The sequence below is a fragment of the Oryzias latipes genome, chromosome 2, assembly GCF_002234675.1.
Source record: "Oryzias latipes chromosome 2, ASM223467v1".
Lineage (NCBI taxonomy): Eukaryota > Metazoa > Chordata > Actinopteri > Beloniformes > Adrianichthyidae > Oryzias > Oryzias latipes.
In genome coordinates, this window is record NC_019860.2 from 23,435,920 (window position 1) to 23,452,984 (window position 17,065).

General features: G+C 40.8%; 1 protein-coding gene across 3 annotated transcripts in view; it reads right to left on the reverse strand.

Annotated features, from left to right (window-relative positions):
* ncam2 (neural cell adhesion molecule 2) overlaps nt 1-17,065 on the reverse strand; it is a 264,286-nt gene that overhangs the window by 14,624 nt on the left and 232,597 nt on the right. For all 3 annotated transcript variants that reach the window (XM_023948900.1, XM_023948896.1, XM_023948891.1), the window contains exons 13-15: nt 16,415-16,534; nt 15,455-15,576; nt 12,069-12,243 (exon numbers count right to left, since the gene is read on the reverse strand). In XM_023948900.1, the coding sequence (XP_023804668.1) occupies nt 12,069-12,243; nt 15,455-15,576; nt 16,415-16,534 (417 nt within the window). The remainder of the gene's footprint in view (nt 1-12,068; nt 12,244-15,454; nt 15,577-16,414; nt 16,535-17,065) is intronic.

The window sequence follows — 17,065 nt, forward strand, 5'->3', positions numbered from 1 at the left end:
TTAAAGTGGCGTTCCGGAAAAAATAAACCTCCAGAAATCCATAAACATCCAGCTTTCATCCGAAAAGTCGTCACTGACAGGAGCTGTGCAGCCGCCGGCGCCACGCCTGTTTACTCGCAGCTACTTTGAGGAGCGTCTTACCAGATCTATCTTCAGGTTCGGCCCGTTTAGGAAAAGTTCAGAGGAGCGTCGGGTTGTGCAGCAGTGTTAGCCTGGAGGTGGAAACACTTAAAGGAAAAGAATATTTTACAAGATTCTCTGCTCTGACTGAAGGTCTGAGGAGTCACTTGTGTCTTTTTCTGACCTGTGAGGTCAGGTCTGCACTTTATCACACATTACATCATGGAAACTTTAGATTCTTAGTGTAGCATAAGAATCTTTGATTAAAAAATATCCTTCAATCATAAAAATTACAGTTAGCTAACACTGGTGGAAATGTTTGGAGGGTCGCCGTCATGCTAAAGGCCGTGTCACACAATTGGCGCATATTGCACGGAAGAAAACTGGTCCTACGTGGATTTGGACAGGAAACCAGAGAGAAGTTGTGGTCTTTACATGAAATGTCCACAGATGTTTCACAAATGAACCCCGTTAAAACAGAGCCATGAGCAGAGACTACATCCCGACAGCACCATGGTCAGCTCCCGCTGCTTTGTTTTAATTAAACAGTCCGATTCCCCGTCACACAATATCCTAATCCTAATTAATGTCAAATTATCCTTAGTCTATACGTCTTTGTATGAATGTGTTACTACTGATTCTATTGTCTTGTGCATTATTCTTGCTGTGATTGCTTGAAATAGTCGCACGTTTTGTACGCAGAGCCCAAAAACGGACTTTAAAACTTGCGAAGTGACGCGTTAACGCAAGAGTTCTGAACTCGGAAACCTGAAACACACATAAATATTATTTCATGACTGAACTCTTAGGTTTTTTTTTTTATAACTTTGGACCGTCAAACATCTGTTTTTTCCTAAATGACCTGGTTTAGAGAAGTGTGTTTAGTGAAAATACAGTTTTTGTTCTCACTAAGTTTCAACCAGGCATAAAGAAAACGGCACACACAGCGGTTTACAAACTTCCTAAACGTTTTCAATGCTTTTCATGCAAACTGTAGAGGAAAAGGAAAAAAAAAACATTTTCCTGTCAAATCGTCTTTTAAGGAGATCAAAGGAGTGATTTTTTTTTACTTCTCAGACTAATTTGATATCAGAAGAGATGCAGCAGCTCGGGACAAGTTGGAAAAAAATGAATAAATGAGTGACAGATTTCATTAAAGCTGTTTTAAAACTACTGTCAGCTGTCATTTATGGCTGCAGGTGAGTTTTTTCATATATTTATTCATCGTTTTATTAAAAGATACGAACGAAAACAGGTTTGATGACAGAAACCTGAAGGTTAGCAGAAGTGAACCACCTGCTTGGAGGGAAAAAACGCTTAACTTTATGTAAATCTCGCCGTTTGTTTCCCTTTTTTCCTCAAAAGCTAGTTTTGCAGTGACAAACAGTAAATGTTGAACATTATTTTGAATCCATCCAGAAGGGGTGTGAGTGAAACGCTCAGCAGCTGCTTTCCCATTTCATGCTCTCCGCCTGGATGTCAGTCTGGCGGAAACATCGCTCACAGCGGCCGGATCGTTCATCCGCTTCCCGACATACGCTGCTGTTGAAGGACGTGGACGCTTCCCAGCGGACTGAGGTTCCTGGTACGGGCCGTCCTGAAGGAGGACGCTGGCGGTCTCTGTTCAAGTCGCCTGTTGGCTGATCTCCAACGGAGAATTGTACAAGGTGCCGTAGCGACAAACAGAAACAAAGCACACTTTGTTCCAACTCAGTCAGATAGGTGAGATTTTTGTGGAGTATCTGAAACTCTGGCACACTTAGTGATTCAGTTTACAGTCTAGGAAAACTGTTGTCACGGGTTAGGGGAGGTGTTCTCCTTCCCAGTGTTTGTTTTTAGCTCCACGTATACTGTTTAAAAGAAACACTTAATTTTGCTTTTGTAATGGCTATACTTGTAATTGGGTTAACGAGAAAGAATTGGCTCTGTGCTGGTTGTGTGGATGTTCCCTTCATGTTTTTGTCTCTTCTCTGTCTCTATTTTAAGTCCACTAAAAGGCCAACTTTCTCATAGAAATAAACATGCAAATATATAAATCAAAGTACATGTTTGCATTTTATGACAGCGGACTTTTTGCAGTTTGCTTCACTGCACATTATATTTAAACTTTTGTTTGCTATGTTTTGCAGGTTTTACACCTGGAAACATCTGGATCAAAGTTAAATAAACACAAAAATGAAAAGGGTCCTAAAATCGACCCTTGTGGAACTCCTAAGTGAACGACGTTGAAGGAAAAGGACATCAGCATGGTGATGCAACATCCTGATAAAACGAATTGGAAAATATCAAAATATATCTGCAGATAATTCTAAAAAAAGGAACCATAAATGTAGTTTACTGTCCAAATATAGAAAAACATTCAACCTTTTTGAAGCATTTGTCAGACACACTGTGCTCCCTCCTCAGATCAAAACCCTGTTGAACCTCACTGACATGTTTTCCTGAAGGCGTTCTGACAGTAACTGACTGCCTCTGCAACTTTCCATGAAGTCGGCCTCATTTATTCCCTTTTCCCTGCTCTATTAACCCTCATCCGACTGTCCGATCCCTTGTTGATGTATGAGGCCATTAGTGGTATTATTTAGTGGCTTGTGATCCAACCTGAAACGCTTCGTATACATCTTTGACGACAAAAACTCGTTAGACCTGACCAGTGATTGACCACCACCTAGATTGGATCCGCGAGGGAGGGGCTCATTTAGCGATAAGCAGACGGCGCTCATTGATCGGAACATTAGCGGGGGGAGGAAGGTGATCATTTGTGGACACGAGGCTCCACATTTGGAGGACTCGAGTGAAAACTTTTAGATAAAGTTCTTGATTCAAATGAATGTTTTTCATGCCGGTTTCCTGGCTGAAAGCAGACAATCCCTGATAGGTCAGGTGCACTCTAGGGCCAACAAAGGGGTGAGAAAAAACCCATGGGAAATGACTAAGTTAGGAGAATTTGGCATTCTTATAAATCTACATCAAAAGACATCAAAGAGAAGTGGCCTACTTTGGTCTGGTAATTGCTTCGGTACGAGGCTGCGACCTATTCAAGGGTAATTTTGGTGTCTCCCCCTTGATCTTCGTAGTTAGTATTCATGTTTGGGACTGGAGAAAAGTAGAGATTTGAAAGTACGATAAGCCTTTATAGGACTTTAGTTCACCTGAATCACAGAAAATAACCTAAGAAGTCTTGTTGGAACACATCTGACTTAGGGAATGAAAATGATACCAAGAGTATAGATTAAAGATGGTGGAAGAGTTTGTGTTTGCCAAAGTTTCATCCGTCTTGCTGAGTTAAAAAATGAAGTTCTCTTGAGGTGGGTCTGAAATCAAACTCACACCTGACATGTTAGAGTCGTACCTCTCATTAGAAACATCGACACAAATATCCTTAGGGGATGTTTTTTTACAGAAAATGACGGATTTGCTCTTAAAGGTTGTGTCACACAGCTGCTTCGTACATTTAGAGCATATTGCACGGATACAAATTGGTTTATACGTGAATTTAAGAGACAAACGTGAAAAAAGTTGTGGTTCTTTACGTGAAATTTTCACAGATGGAGTTAAAACCACGGAGGAAGTACGAATAAATCACGCAAAGAACACGTTAACCAACATAAAACTTGAACCATGCTGGATTATTAACCTGTTTATATGCAATTCATTAGAGACTCATGGGTCAATTATGTCATTTGAAAGTCATATACACGACATAAAAGTTATACATTGGTGGTTCCTGTGTGAAATGTCTGTTACTTGTGCGTGAACGGCAGTGGAAAAACACAAACTCATGTATGCATTTGGCAAAAATCCCAACCAAACGTGTAAGATTCATGTCATCAAAAAAACCTTGGCGAGTGACGAGCGCAAGAGACACTTCTGAATGACGTCCATCACGCATGGACCACAAAAGAACAACATTTCATCCAAGAAAACTGCACAAAATGAGCGCAGCGGCAGTGTGACACGGGCAGCAACGGCTTAATGACTTTGTTTCGTAGTGTGCAGGTTCCAATCCGTTTCTATAGAAACCAATGGGTCTGTTGGTAGCAACCCAAACTTTTGGATGTTGGCTTAAACAAAAGAACCTTTTCCTGACGTAAACAGACTTGAACACAAGTTTCTGATCCTCTTCCAACACAGAAATCTTTGCTTTAATCCCGGCTAAACAGAACAGGAAGCTGTTTAATCCATAAAACTAAGCCGCGGCGTTTGCGGACTGGCAGGACGGACTGTCCCATGGGGAGCGTTGCCGCGGCGTTAGTGGGCTCCACGTGAAGCGCTGGGCTCTGGAGGAGCGACATTCCAACTCAGGACGTTTATTCCTCAGAATGCAATCACTGGGACAGGTTGCATTCCCGTCTGGTGCATTCAGGGCCTGCGTGTACAGCTGGCGCTTGGTGTTGCGTGGCGTGGATGTGTCCACCGTCTGTTGAAGAAGCGTGTCCCCACTCTCCCCGCATGGCGTCGGTAATCTATCGTCAGATCTCTTTGCTCCATAAATAAATAGAGGAGGAAAAGCAGCAGCAGAGATCCCGTAGGAGGAGAATTACAGCGGCGGGTAATCCAGCAGGTATTATGTTGACTTTGCTCCAGAGAATTTTCACAGAGAGCAAACGAAGGAAGGATTTGCGTGTTTACATTCATTGAGCCGTCATTCGAATGACTGAAGGAGAAATGTTTACCTTCTTCCCCAACAATGACAATAAAGCAAACAGGAAAAAGCAACAGAGCAAATTAGGCTTTTGTTGTCATTACCTGCGTTAAAAATGATGACTTTCATTTGGAAAATTGACTGGTGAGTTGACTGATGTAATGGGGGGGGGGTCATAAAAGTGTTTAGATTGGTCTTCCAGGAAACAGGAAGAAGTTTTATTGGCCGAGAACAGACGTCAGCGTTACTCTGCCAAGTGCTTAGATGAGATCATGACGATTGCGGACTATAGGCTTGAATCAAAGCGCAGGGAGATACTCAGCTTAGCTCCTGTCTGAGACTGTTTGTGTCCACAGAGTGAAAAGCCTCAGGACCAACTGTCCTTACAGGGGGGGGGGGGTTGGGGGGGGACACGAGGGGTCTGTGTGGGTGAAATGGGCAAACCTGTACACGACAAAAATATCCACAATATACTGTGTAAACATACGAATACGACATTCACCACGCTGTCAGCATTTAGGGGCCAGTACTAGTCACTACAGTACTAGTACGCCAGTACAGTACCCTAACTCTTTTCACCAGTACAGTACTAGTCACTACTACTGACTGGAGTGTGATGTAAGGTTGCCGTACGCCGTGTCATGGCTGCGTACAACTTATATACCTTTAAAAAACGTCGCGATAAGGCCGTGTCACACAGCCCCTAACTGCATTTTGCGCATATTGCACAGATAAAGAATTGGTCAGACCTGAATATCCGTGGAAAAAGTGAGAAACGTTTTCACAGATGTATCACCAATGACACTAGAAGGAGCTGCATTTCCAGAAGAAACTGCAGGGTTGAAGGTTTTAGTGCTGAATGAAAAGGAAACTTAATGGTACTAATTGGCAAAGAATAAAAATAAAATAAAGAAATGATCAAAGTTGACCATAAATAAAGTGAAAACAGCCCAATAACAAAAAAGATATGTTTGTGAAAAATGTCAGAGCCGGGTATCGAACCAGCGAGATTCTGCACCAAGACTTCCCCATGGATTTCAATGGATCCTGGAAATTCAGGAATATCTTGAAAAGTTCAAGGATTTGAAGGACCAAAAGTCACAGCTGGAAAAAGCTGAAAGAGCTGAACATTTGGATAGTTGAATGGTTGAAAGAGCTGAAATATTGTAGGAGGAGTTAAGCGCAAAAAAAATGGTGGAAAATACTAGAATAAAGAAAAAAGAAACAGGAAAACAATGGGTTGAAGGATTTATAGTATTCCACCGATTATGTTAAAACCCCAGATTCACGATATAATAGTTATAGATCGGTGGTTGATGCGTGAAAAGTCTGTTAGACATACGTGGAACGGTCTAGGAGAGACTCAAATCTGCGTGTCGCAAAAAGCATGGACACTTGCTTAAGATTTACAGAATGCTTGTGTATGAACTTTGTAAAATGCTCGTAAACTGCGTTATTCTCAAACGACCAAAACTTTTGAACCGATTTCACGTAAAGACCCGTTTCATGCGTGGCAAATACGCTAAACGTACGTAGTGACACGACCTATCCTCTTACCACCCCCACGACAATGGTTCGCTCCATTTTCATGGTAACTGAAAAACACATCTGTGCTCCACTTAGGGTTAGGGAGGGGAACCGAAAGTACCAAGGTGGTCCTATAAGAATCTGAAAACAGAGATGCAGCGCTGCAGGGCCTACGGGAAGAAGGAAAGACAGCGTCTTAGACACATTCAAGAGCTGTCCTTCACCCTGCCACGCTGCTTCATCACACTTGAATGCTTTTGAAAGAAATTGGCGCTTTCTTACATTCTTGGAGCGACGGTTCGAGCACAGGAACCGTTTCCAAACCTACCGGTTTGGCTCTGGACAAAATTCAAACGGTACCCATCCCTACATCTGCTCCTCACTATGACCTTCCATGGGCCAGGACAACCCTCATGGATCAACCCCTCATCGACTAAGTCTTAACGTCTTAAGAATTTTCACGATTCTGTTGTGCTACAACTAAAATGAGGAGCAAACTTTTTTGTCTATCCGTCACTGAACCACTGATAAAACTCATAAGAATGGTTCATGCGCGTTTTAGCAATTATTCATTTGTGGTCTAAACAAAATGGTCATTAATTTGATGATTATTTTCCACAACATCCTGTCTTTGAAGAACAAGACGCTGAGGTGAATGATGGGCAGAGTCGACATTAGACCTTTTATTGGCAGCAGATCCGGCAGAGGGAGAGTAAAAACAGAATTCTGCCTTTTTTATTGGAAAACGAAGACGAGTGAATCGAAAGGGAAATAAGGACGGCGTTCCAATCAATGAGTTGTTCATAATAAAAGCTTTTCTGTGAGCGGGAGGCGGAAAAGGTTATGCACCCTGTTAGGAAGTGAAATAAGATGGAGAAAGGAGAAGGGAAGGTGTCAATTCAACTCTCTGCAGATGCATAACACACACAGAGGGAGAGGAACCGGGCTGCTGACAGACCGACGGCTCCTGTATCCATTTCAGGAAGAAAAATACGTTAAAGCCTGAGAGGAGAGCGCTGCAGTTGGAGTGGAGCTCATAATTGGGACGGACAGTTATTTCACATTCAATAGTTTTGATTGAGCCAAACTGGTTCCAATCTCAGGTTCCAGCAGGAGCTGCAAAAAAATGGTTAAAGAAAAAGGATGGCGTTCATAAATGTGATGCTTCAGCTCAAAGAAAAGGTGATGTGTTTAGAGTGGAGATGGGTTTTAGGCTGCTATTAGCCAAAGTTGGTCACAGGAGTTTGACGATGTTCTTAATATTAGTGACACAGCTTTACCTAAACAAGGACAAAATCCCTTTCTTTACATTTCCCAGAGATTCTTAGCTTTTGGTTCCGGCCATGCGCTGAAGCCTCCTTCATGATCCTTTATGGCAGGGGTCGGGAACCTTTTTGGCCAAGAGAGCCATAAACGCCACATATTTTTAAATGTAATTTCCAAAGAGCCATACAATAATGTAGTGTCTCTTTCCCACACTGAGGCACGGAGACTTAACCTCTTTTAAGGTTCTTTATTCCGATTACTGCAGACCGCAACAAAGGCCGTTCATTCAATTAATTCAGCAACTCCTGAATCTCTCCCGCCGAGACGAGAGCGCGTCTCCCAACTTTATATTCACCTGTTCCCGCTCCAGCCCTCCCATTTCCCTTATTCGGCCCATAGCTGAACCCCATTGGTCCAAACTACCTAACAACAGGCTGAGCGACAGAACTGAGGGCCAATCAGATCTCTGCTTGACGCGTTCAATGAACTCCAGAACTTTTAACGCGGCCCAACAGCCATCCAACTCAGTCCGCGACAATTTGTTTAAAACTAAATATACAAGTGAATGTGTGCATTTGATGTAATTTCAACATTTTTAAAGTACAATAAGTCTGTGGATCCTTTTTAATAACATTGTTATGCTGTTGCTAATAAATGATGAGTATTTCTCGTGGTAGTTTTGCTGATGGTCTAATCTGGTTGATACGTGGTGAGTTTCTGCTTCATGCAGGCGTTGAGACTTTAAACGTGATCTTAGGTCTGAATGTTCTGTATATGTGAGACAGACTGATCACATGCAGACGGGGAGCCAAACACACACTCACACGCTGCAGTGAGTGACGGGCAGCGGGTTTTACGTTTTTACAATCCCTGCGCGATTCACCTGCTGCCTGTCCACCCCACCCCCACCCTCTGCTTTCTTCCTCTAACATCCCGTCCCCGCATCTGCGCGCTCTTTCTCAGAGACGGGAGCGCGTAGTTTTAGGCACGGCAATTCACAGGTTTCCAGCTGGTACAAACTCTGTGAAATAATAGATAATAGTAACTGATAGCGCTGGCGCAGATTTCTCTCTCCAAGCACCGCTACTACTGCGCGCCTCTGGCATCGCATCGCGCCCGAGAAGGACTGGTCTAATGAAAAAAAAAAACTATAATTTAAGATTTGTCTGCGAGCCACATGTGACCATCAAAAGAGCCATATATGGCTCGCGAGCCATAGGTTCCCGACCCCTGCTTTATGGCAAAGGAAAAAGGGTGAACGACTGATTTCCCATTTTATCTCATCCCAAAAATCGAGTTAAAGTGATGAAAATTGTCATTATGAGTGACATTATTGTGGATTTGCTTCAGTAATCATCTTAAATAGAAATGCATTTTGAAGACGCGACAAAAAGAGGATCAAAAACTGAGTAAGACTGAGGTCAGAAGATGTATTTTATAATAAATGAAACAAGATTTTTTTGTTTTTTATCCAGAGGAAAAAATCTAAACCTTCAAGACTGAACATGAAACAGCTAAAGGCTCAATATTTGCTGGAGCCTCCAAAAACTGTCAGCAATTTGGAGGAACTTTGGCTATTTTTCTTCTGATCTGTCATATTTGAAGGTTGTGACAGCAAAACCGCTCCAGATCATCACAGTCCCACCACCGTGTTTGGCTATGGGCGGATGTACTTCTCTCAAAATGCAGCTTTTTTTTCCCAAAGTGTCAGAACTGAACAGACGTACGTTAAATCCTCTAAAAAAAAGAAAGAAGAACAAAATCTATAAAAGAAAAAGTTCTAAAATGTTGGTAAACAAAGCAGCAAGTTAAAAGAACTGTGAGATTAGAAATGTTAAAAATGCCGTTTTCATGTTTCAGAAACATTTGAGGCTAGAAGGAGCTGCGTCTCCTGAAGAAACTGCAGGGTTGAAGGTTTTAATGCTGAATGAAAATGAAACTTTAAGGGTCATTATTGGAAAAATATAAAGAAATGATCAAAGTTGAGCATAAATAAAGTGAAAACAGCAAAATAACAAAAGAGATATTTTTGTGAGAAGTGCCAGAGCCGGGTATCGAACCAGCGAGCTTCTGCCCCAAGGATTTCCCATGTATTTCAATGGATTCTGGAAATCCTGGAATATCTGGAATATCTTGAAAATTTCAAGGGTTTGAAGGACCAAAAGTCATAGCTGGAAAAAGCTGAAAGAGCAGAACATTTAAATAGTTGAATGGTTGAAAGAGCTGAAACATTGTAGGAGTTAAGCTGCAAAAAATGGAGGAAGATACTAGAATAAAGTAAGAGAAACAGGAAAACAATGTAATAAACTCAAATTTACTGATGACATTGGAGGTTTGACCACCCAGCCAACAAAATGTTCAAGACTGAAGAAGTGTTGCTAACAAATTCACTGTCAGACCAAGAAACTGAAGATTGTCATTCATAGTAAACATACAGGTAAGCATGGTGGTGGTAGTACCATGATTATAAGCAGATAGAAGAAGAAGAAGAAGAAGACAACTAAAATCAGAAGTTCCATCTGAACGTTTGCTTCGCTGCAAAAAGAAATACTAAAAAGCAGCTAAAGAAACTTCACTTTTATAATGTTTTCTGATTAAGCCAAAAAAGCTTTTACGTTATTCTACAGTAAAACATAAAACATTTCTTGGTTGGGGTTTCTAAGAATTTAGAGAGAGATGCATCCATCAAAAGTCTGAAATGTGGGTCTGAAGGCAGTTTAGCTCAAGGCCCTGGTTTGCATTTCTGCAGGTGTTTGCATGTTTACGAAACCAGCCGTGACAAGCTGGATATGAGATTCTGCAGAACCTTCAGTGCAATGTTAAACCCCGACTGAACAACAGGAGGGAACGGCGAGAGCTGGAGAAGACACAACGTAACACTAACCACGACCTGAGGCCGTGAAAACACTCACACAAACAATGGAGCTGTTCTTTCAAAATAAAACCAGACCTTGGTGTCCTGCACTGGATTTGTGTTCCTGTTCTTAACCACATTTTTTTTAATGACTTTGTTTTTAAAATGTTACAGCATCTTTAATCTTTTAGGATTTGAAGTCCCACACCTTCCTTTATCTGTCACGTCTGCTATATTTAGAATCTGACGTACAACAGGAACCAGATTCTTCTGCTCTAAAATATGACATTTAAATGGGAGACGGTTGTTTAGAAATTCAATTAAAATCTTCTTTCAACCATCTAAATATCCAAAGTTAAACATTTGTTGCCGTCTATTTCTGTAACAAATAATGAACCGTTAAATAATTGTATTAGTTTAAAAAAAACATAAAAAGGTTCTATTTACTTTCATTTAATAAGAAGATCCGTGTTTTGTGTTAAATATTTGTAAAAAGGTGGTAAAAACAGCATTTGAAGTAAGTACTGTAATCATTTGTACAATCCCTGTAAAAGCTGTTGGATAAGTTGAGATTTAAATAAACAGCAACAACTTTAGATCTAATGAGATCCAGGAGATCCAGCTCTACACCATCCCAGACCACGTCTTTGGTGCTTAAGGCGTTTTAGGTGATGCCCTTTATTTAAGAGTCCATCTGCACCTCTTCCAGTCACACAAAGGACTCTGAAGGTTAAACCTCGAAAACCAAGTGTAAAGTCCTAAAAGCAAGAAAAGTGCAGGAATCTTTAGAAATAGTAAACCAAGTTTCTATTTCAAAATAATTATAAATGCTCCTTTTCGATAGTAGTCTAAATAATAAGGAATAAATCTTCTAAAGTGTTGTGGATGATTCGCATGGTTATTTTGGCAATTTTTACGCCGGATGCCCTTCCTGACGCAACCCTCTCTATTTATCCGGGCTTGGGACCGGCACAGAGGCAACTGGCTTGCAACCCCTGTGGCTAGATTAAATAATAAGGAATAAATGTGACTCGAAAACTGTCCTTAAATGTCTGCTTTTATGCAGATGACACTGTGATGTGCAGCTCGGCTCATTATTCCCATTTGTTGTACTTCATGTAACTTTTAAAATCCGAAAGGCAAAGAGAAGAACTGGTGCTCTAAGCTTGTAACTGTTTCATTAATTCCAAAAGCTTTAATAAAACACGAAGGAACTCACTTCAGAGAGTCACTTCAATTCCAATCTTTTTAGATGTAAATATTTCATAAAAAAAAAGGCTTGTTCTGGATGCACTTTGACCTTGACTTAATGCTCTTTTCTCTAATATTTTTCTGCCCAAACAGATTTGGAAACCAAGGTTTCCAAACGTCTCCAGAAAAGCTTTAGGGCAGAATTTCATGAGAACAGAAGATGTTTGATTTCAGGAGAAAAAAAGGTACTTTCTCTAAATGTGAACAAAAAACTGTAGTATAGAAATGCATTCTTCACAACCTACTGGTCTCTTTTATGAGTCATCAAATAACAGCCAGACTAGTGTATACTATCACTATCTACTACTATTGTGGAATAAATACATCCCATTAAGTTGGATTCATTTTTGTGTTGAGCAGCTGACTCCAACAGGTCACGCGTGTTTTCCTCTATCACGTTTTTACCTGTAACGTCCGGCTTCTGCGGCATGAAGAACTGGTAGAAGGTGGGCTCCGACAGGCCCTTGACGTTGCGCGCTGTGATTTCCACTTCATATCTGGTGTTCCACTGCAGCGACTGCAGCATGGCGAAGTCGTTGGCGCCGGGAACCAGCTTGGTCATCCACTGCTCCTCTTTGTCCTGAAGGGGACAGGGAGACAGTCAGAACTACGCTGCCAGGAGGGGTTCTAGGACGTGATGTTCTAGGACGTGATGTTCTAGGACGTGATGTTCTACATGTCTGCATTTTTTATCACGCGACACCTGTGCACAAACTCCTGCTCTGCTAGAAGCCCGAACAATCCTGTTTCTGAGTTTCTGAGGACTGAAGGACCAGATGGTTTCCACGTTCTTTCTGTGCCTCTGAGCAACAACTTCACCTCCCGCCACAACGTCGGGCGAAAATCTATTTTAGGGCTGAAAATTGCATTTCAAAATCCAAACCAAAACACACGTGTCAGGGATATCCAAAGGAAGTTTTTGAAATTATTATGGGATGGGCGACTCACCCACGTCCAAAAACATGCTTCATAGGTTCATGGGTTGCTCTCAATTGTCCATAGATGTGAGTGATTGTGGTCGTGCGACAGACTGGTGACCTGACCTGCCTTGCTTAAGATTTCACATAATACTTGTGTATAAACTACGTAAAACACCTCTCTACATAGCTCTACGCTTTCATTTCTCTTGATCTTCTGATGAAAATGATAAGTGAATGTTGGTTTCTGTGCTCACTTTTTGGAAAAACTAACACACTGACTCATGAAATGTGAGGAGTCAGACTGGGAAGAGTTGAATGCTTCTGTGAAGTGCATTCTGTCGGAGGAAATGGTTAAAACAGGAGCATTGTGTTTGTTTTGTCATCGGCTCAATGTCAGAAGAGACTCATCATAAATGCAAATGCGTCTCCTTGAGGTAAACGCCGCTGTCAGCTGTACGAGCACCTACCTGAATAATAACACAAGCGACTCCAGCTGCTAAAAAGGGCTGTGGCAGGTGAAAGCATCAAGAAGGGCTTTCATTACAATCCCTGCAGGCCTCCGGTTCACTTTCAGTAAAACTATGAAATAATTAGGATTTATGAAAGGCCACAGAGACATTTCAAGTAGTATGAGGTTTTAAACAAAGGAAAATCTCCTTTTCTAGAGTGGATTCCTCTTTTTTTGTGTCCTCAGCAGATGTTTACTGATGAAAATGTGATGTTCAGCAGCATGTTCGACAGCTCCTTCATGTTCAAACAAGTCCAGAATCCCAACAGGACTCGGCTCCGGGCCCAGCGGTCCCTCATTAAGACGCCAGGCTTTGAAAACAGCCACAGAAGCACAGTCTCTTCTTTAAAAATTGAGAACTTTCCTCAAACAGCCCCACGGTCTAGTAAATATTCATCAGTGTTTGCAGCACTTCCACGGCCAACGTGGTTTCAGACGGATGCGCTGCTCAAAGTTTGTTTGACGTCAGAAGAAGGTGAAGAGATTTCCAGAACTCTGCATCAAAGACACTGGGAGGGATGACAGGATTTGGGAGGAATCTGGATTTTTGGAAAGAATTTTGACTTCATATGACAATGAATCAAGTACTATATTTAGAAAACACACATTAAAGTAGCGCTTTGTTAAAGATTCTGCCCCTGAAGTTGTTTCACCAAGAAGACAAACAAAAGGGGGAAAGTAAAAAATGTTAAACAATAACAAATATGTTTAAAAAAAAAGGAAATCTTTGTATAGATCAAAAAAATTGAAAAGCCTAATTGGAAAAGGTACAGACAATCACGAACTGGAAGTTTTCTTGGTACCTAGATACTTTTTGTTACAGCTTAGTCGTTTTTTTCCTTTATTCTTTTGTGTTAATGCAAATTATTATGTAACTAATTATATATATATAATTAATTCCACTCCTCTTTTGAGCACTTTATTGTTTTATGTTTGTTTGTTATATGTAACTACTTTATTTCTATTGGAAAATCAAATCAAATCAAACCAAATCGAACCAAACCAACTCAAACCCAACCCAGTCAAACCTAAACAAAATAAATCAAACCAAACCAAATCAAGTTAAACTAAGTGAAACCAAACCAAACCAATCCAAATCAAACTAAAACAAATTAATCGAAATCAAACCAAATCAAACCAGATCAAGATTTCTTAGATTCTTAGTATACAAATCTCCTCTCCACTGTCAATGCTTTATTCCAGTGTTTTTCAACCTTTTCTGAGCCAAGGCACACTTTATTCTTGACAAATCCCGCTGCAGACCAATGAAAAAAGTGGAAACTCTATAGTCTGTATTGATGTTCAGTCCCTCCATGATCTCACCTGCATTTTTATGGTAATTGTGGCAGAAAAAGCTGGAAGTTGCAGCTGTTTTTTCTAAAAGTTGTAATAAAAGTTAAGTTAGTTTTCAGTAATAATTTTCAACTACATTATTTGACATTTTACCCTGGTAGTTGTTTTTCCCTCCAGTTTATTAACATGAAATTGGATGTAACCTCACAAAAATCAAATATATTCTTTCTAAATAGTGATTTATTTTTAAATATTTATTTCAATGTTGGTGCAAAGGCAACTGTAATGTTTGAACAATTATATGATCAAAATATGTTTGATACATTTTCCATAAAAAGATTAACATTATATTTCTATTTTCTGTTGCTACACAAAAAGTGAAAATGTTGAAGTTTTTAGTTATTATCTTGTCTTAATCAAAGATGAAATCTTTGAAAACTTTAACAAAAATGTTTTATTTCTTTTTAGATGATTAAATGGTTTCAATTTAGTTTAATTGTGTCTGTTGGCCACTTCACCTTAATCCTCTTTCTTAAATCTTGTTATTACTTCTTCTTCTTCTTGTGTGTTCGTTGTGGTTTCAAGACGTTTAACAGTTTAACAGGGAAGACTCATTGTACGTTGAGACGCTGTCACTTTAACCCAATGCATCATGGGAGATGTAGTGATGTCAGACAGACCCTCTTCTCTGAGCTTCATTGTTTTGTTCACTTGTTCCACAGTCTGACACTGATTTTGTTGAAAGCTACACCGCTAAAGACGAGCTTTAGCTGGTATTTTTGTTAGAACTGACAGACTTTATGAGCAGAATCAGAACAAGGAAGTGAAGACTTTAACCACTTCTGATTGGTCAGACTGATGACGTATGATTAAGCCTCCAAGAAAGGTGGAGACAGTTTTTCCAAAAACAGAGCTGAAGCTGCGGCTAAATGGCGGTACCGTCATTCTTATCAAAGTGTCTTTAAGTGAGAAACAACAAACATGCCTCCTTCATGTCCCGTACAAGTTTGAGCCTTTTTCAAGCAGCTCGCATCCACCCGTATAGACAGCTGGGCCTCATCAGCACTCACCGTTTTGTACTTGACTATATATTCCAGGATGGGCATCCCGCCATCATCCTGCTTGACCAGACCCAGCCGGTATGTCTTCCCAATCCCTTTCTGGCCGTGGACCGCCGGTGGACTCGGTTCTCCTGAGGACAGAAATGAGGGAGGGTTAATAGAGATTCTGTGATTCTATCTTTGTTTTCTGTGAGCAAATAGGCAAAAGATGCAAAGAACGAAAGGAGGACGGAGCTTGAAGATGACTCAAATCAACCTGCTTTTAATCCATGTTTAATTTCGGCCTCTATTATTCACAATGTGATCTAATTGGGTTGTCTTTCCAACACCGTGTTCTCGGCTGCACAGCAGGAAAACTTTCAGTCAGAACACTTCCTTCATGGCCTTGCCTGGCTTTCCTGCAGAGTCAGATTGCAGGAGCAAGTAAGATGCTCATCACGAAGGCCCAGCGTTACGCGATTATTAATGCAACAGTTTTACGCAGTTTGACAGAATCTATTCTCAGCAGAAGTAATCTAAATTCATATCACTGAAAGGGGAAAAGGTTTAATCACGCTCAGAGGAGAAGTGCCGGGGTTGCACAGGACGGCAAATATGACTCATTTTGCTCAGATGCTGAGACTTTTAATAGATTTTGGAGAAACTTTTGCAACTTTTCCATAAATTCAGAGTTTAAATTTAATCAGATATTTTTCTGTTGCATCTTTTTTTAGTTGCTTTAACTTGGTTTCTGTCTTAGTTTACAATAAATGACATTTTTTATTGGACACTTGATAAAAACTGATCCCAATATTTGTTTTTTTAGTAGTACAGCACTAGAAATCCAAATAGAGGTTCTGTTTTTTGTTGCTCATGGACACTTTGATGTGTGACTGGGATATGCACCCTCGTTTTTCCGGCTAATACTTCCCCCTCAGGACTTCTCTATTGAAGGATGAACTTTTCAAAGATAACAGGCAGAAAGCTTACGGATGGCTAAAGTCTGGAAGCTCTCGGTGTGGCTGAACTCGCCCTGACCCTTCCCGTTGACGGCGGCCACCCGGACCTCATAGGTGGTGTTGGGCTCCAGTCCCGTGAGCACCACCGTGGCTGCAGAGGAACAGAGGTTAAGGACACCAGAACACACACAGGCGCTGCTCCTGGACCGCTAGAACACAAACAACAACGTCTTGCAGGGAGACTACAAGAAGAACAGCAAGAAGCTGTTTCTCTGATCAGCATTTAATGCATGAAACGTAGTTCCGGTTAAGCACGGCACAGCAGCACAACCACAGTCACAGCTGGAAAGCTCTTTGGCGTTTCTTTTAGTCGTGTTTTTGTGTCGGAACAAAAGGAGAACTAACAATAAAGATGATTACAGGAGGCACGCAAACCCAACATTCATAAAAATCAGCCTCATTAGGGTTGAAAGGACTTAATGAAGCACAGACTCTGTTAGAGACCGCTACCAGAAAGCAGTCAGGAGTGTGTTCATTAAAAAATTAGGATAAATGAGAAAAATGACACCAATTTTCATGATCAACATTTAATCAGTCGATGTTTTGGTCCAAAATGTGGAAACGAGAAAAAGCTGCTTAAAATGCGATAGAAAAACTCCCAAAATACCCACTTTTTACTTCC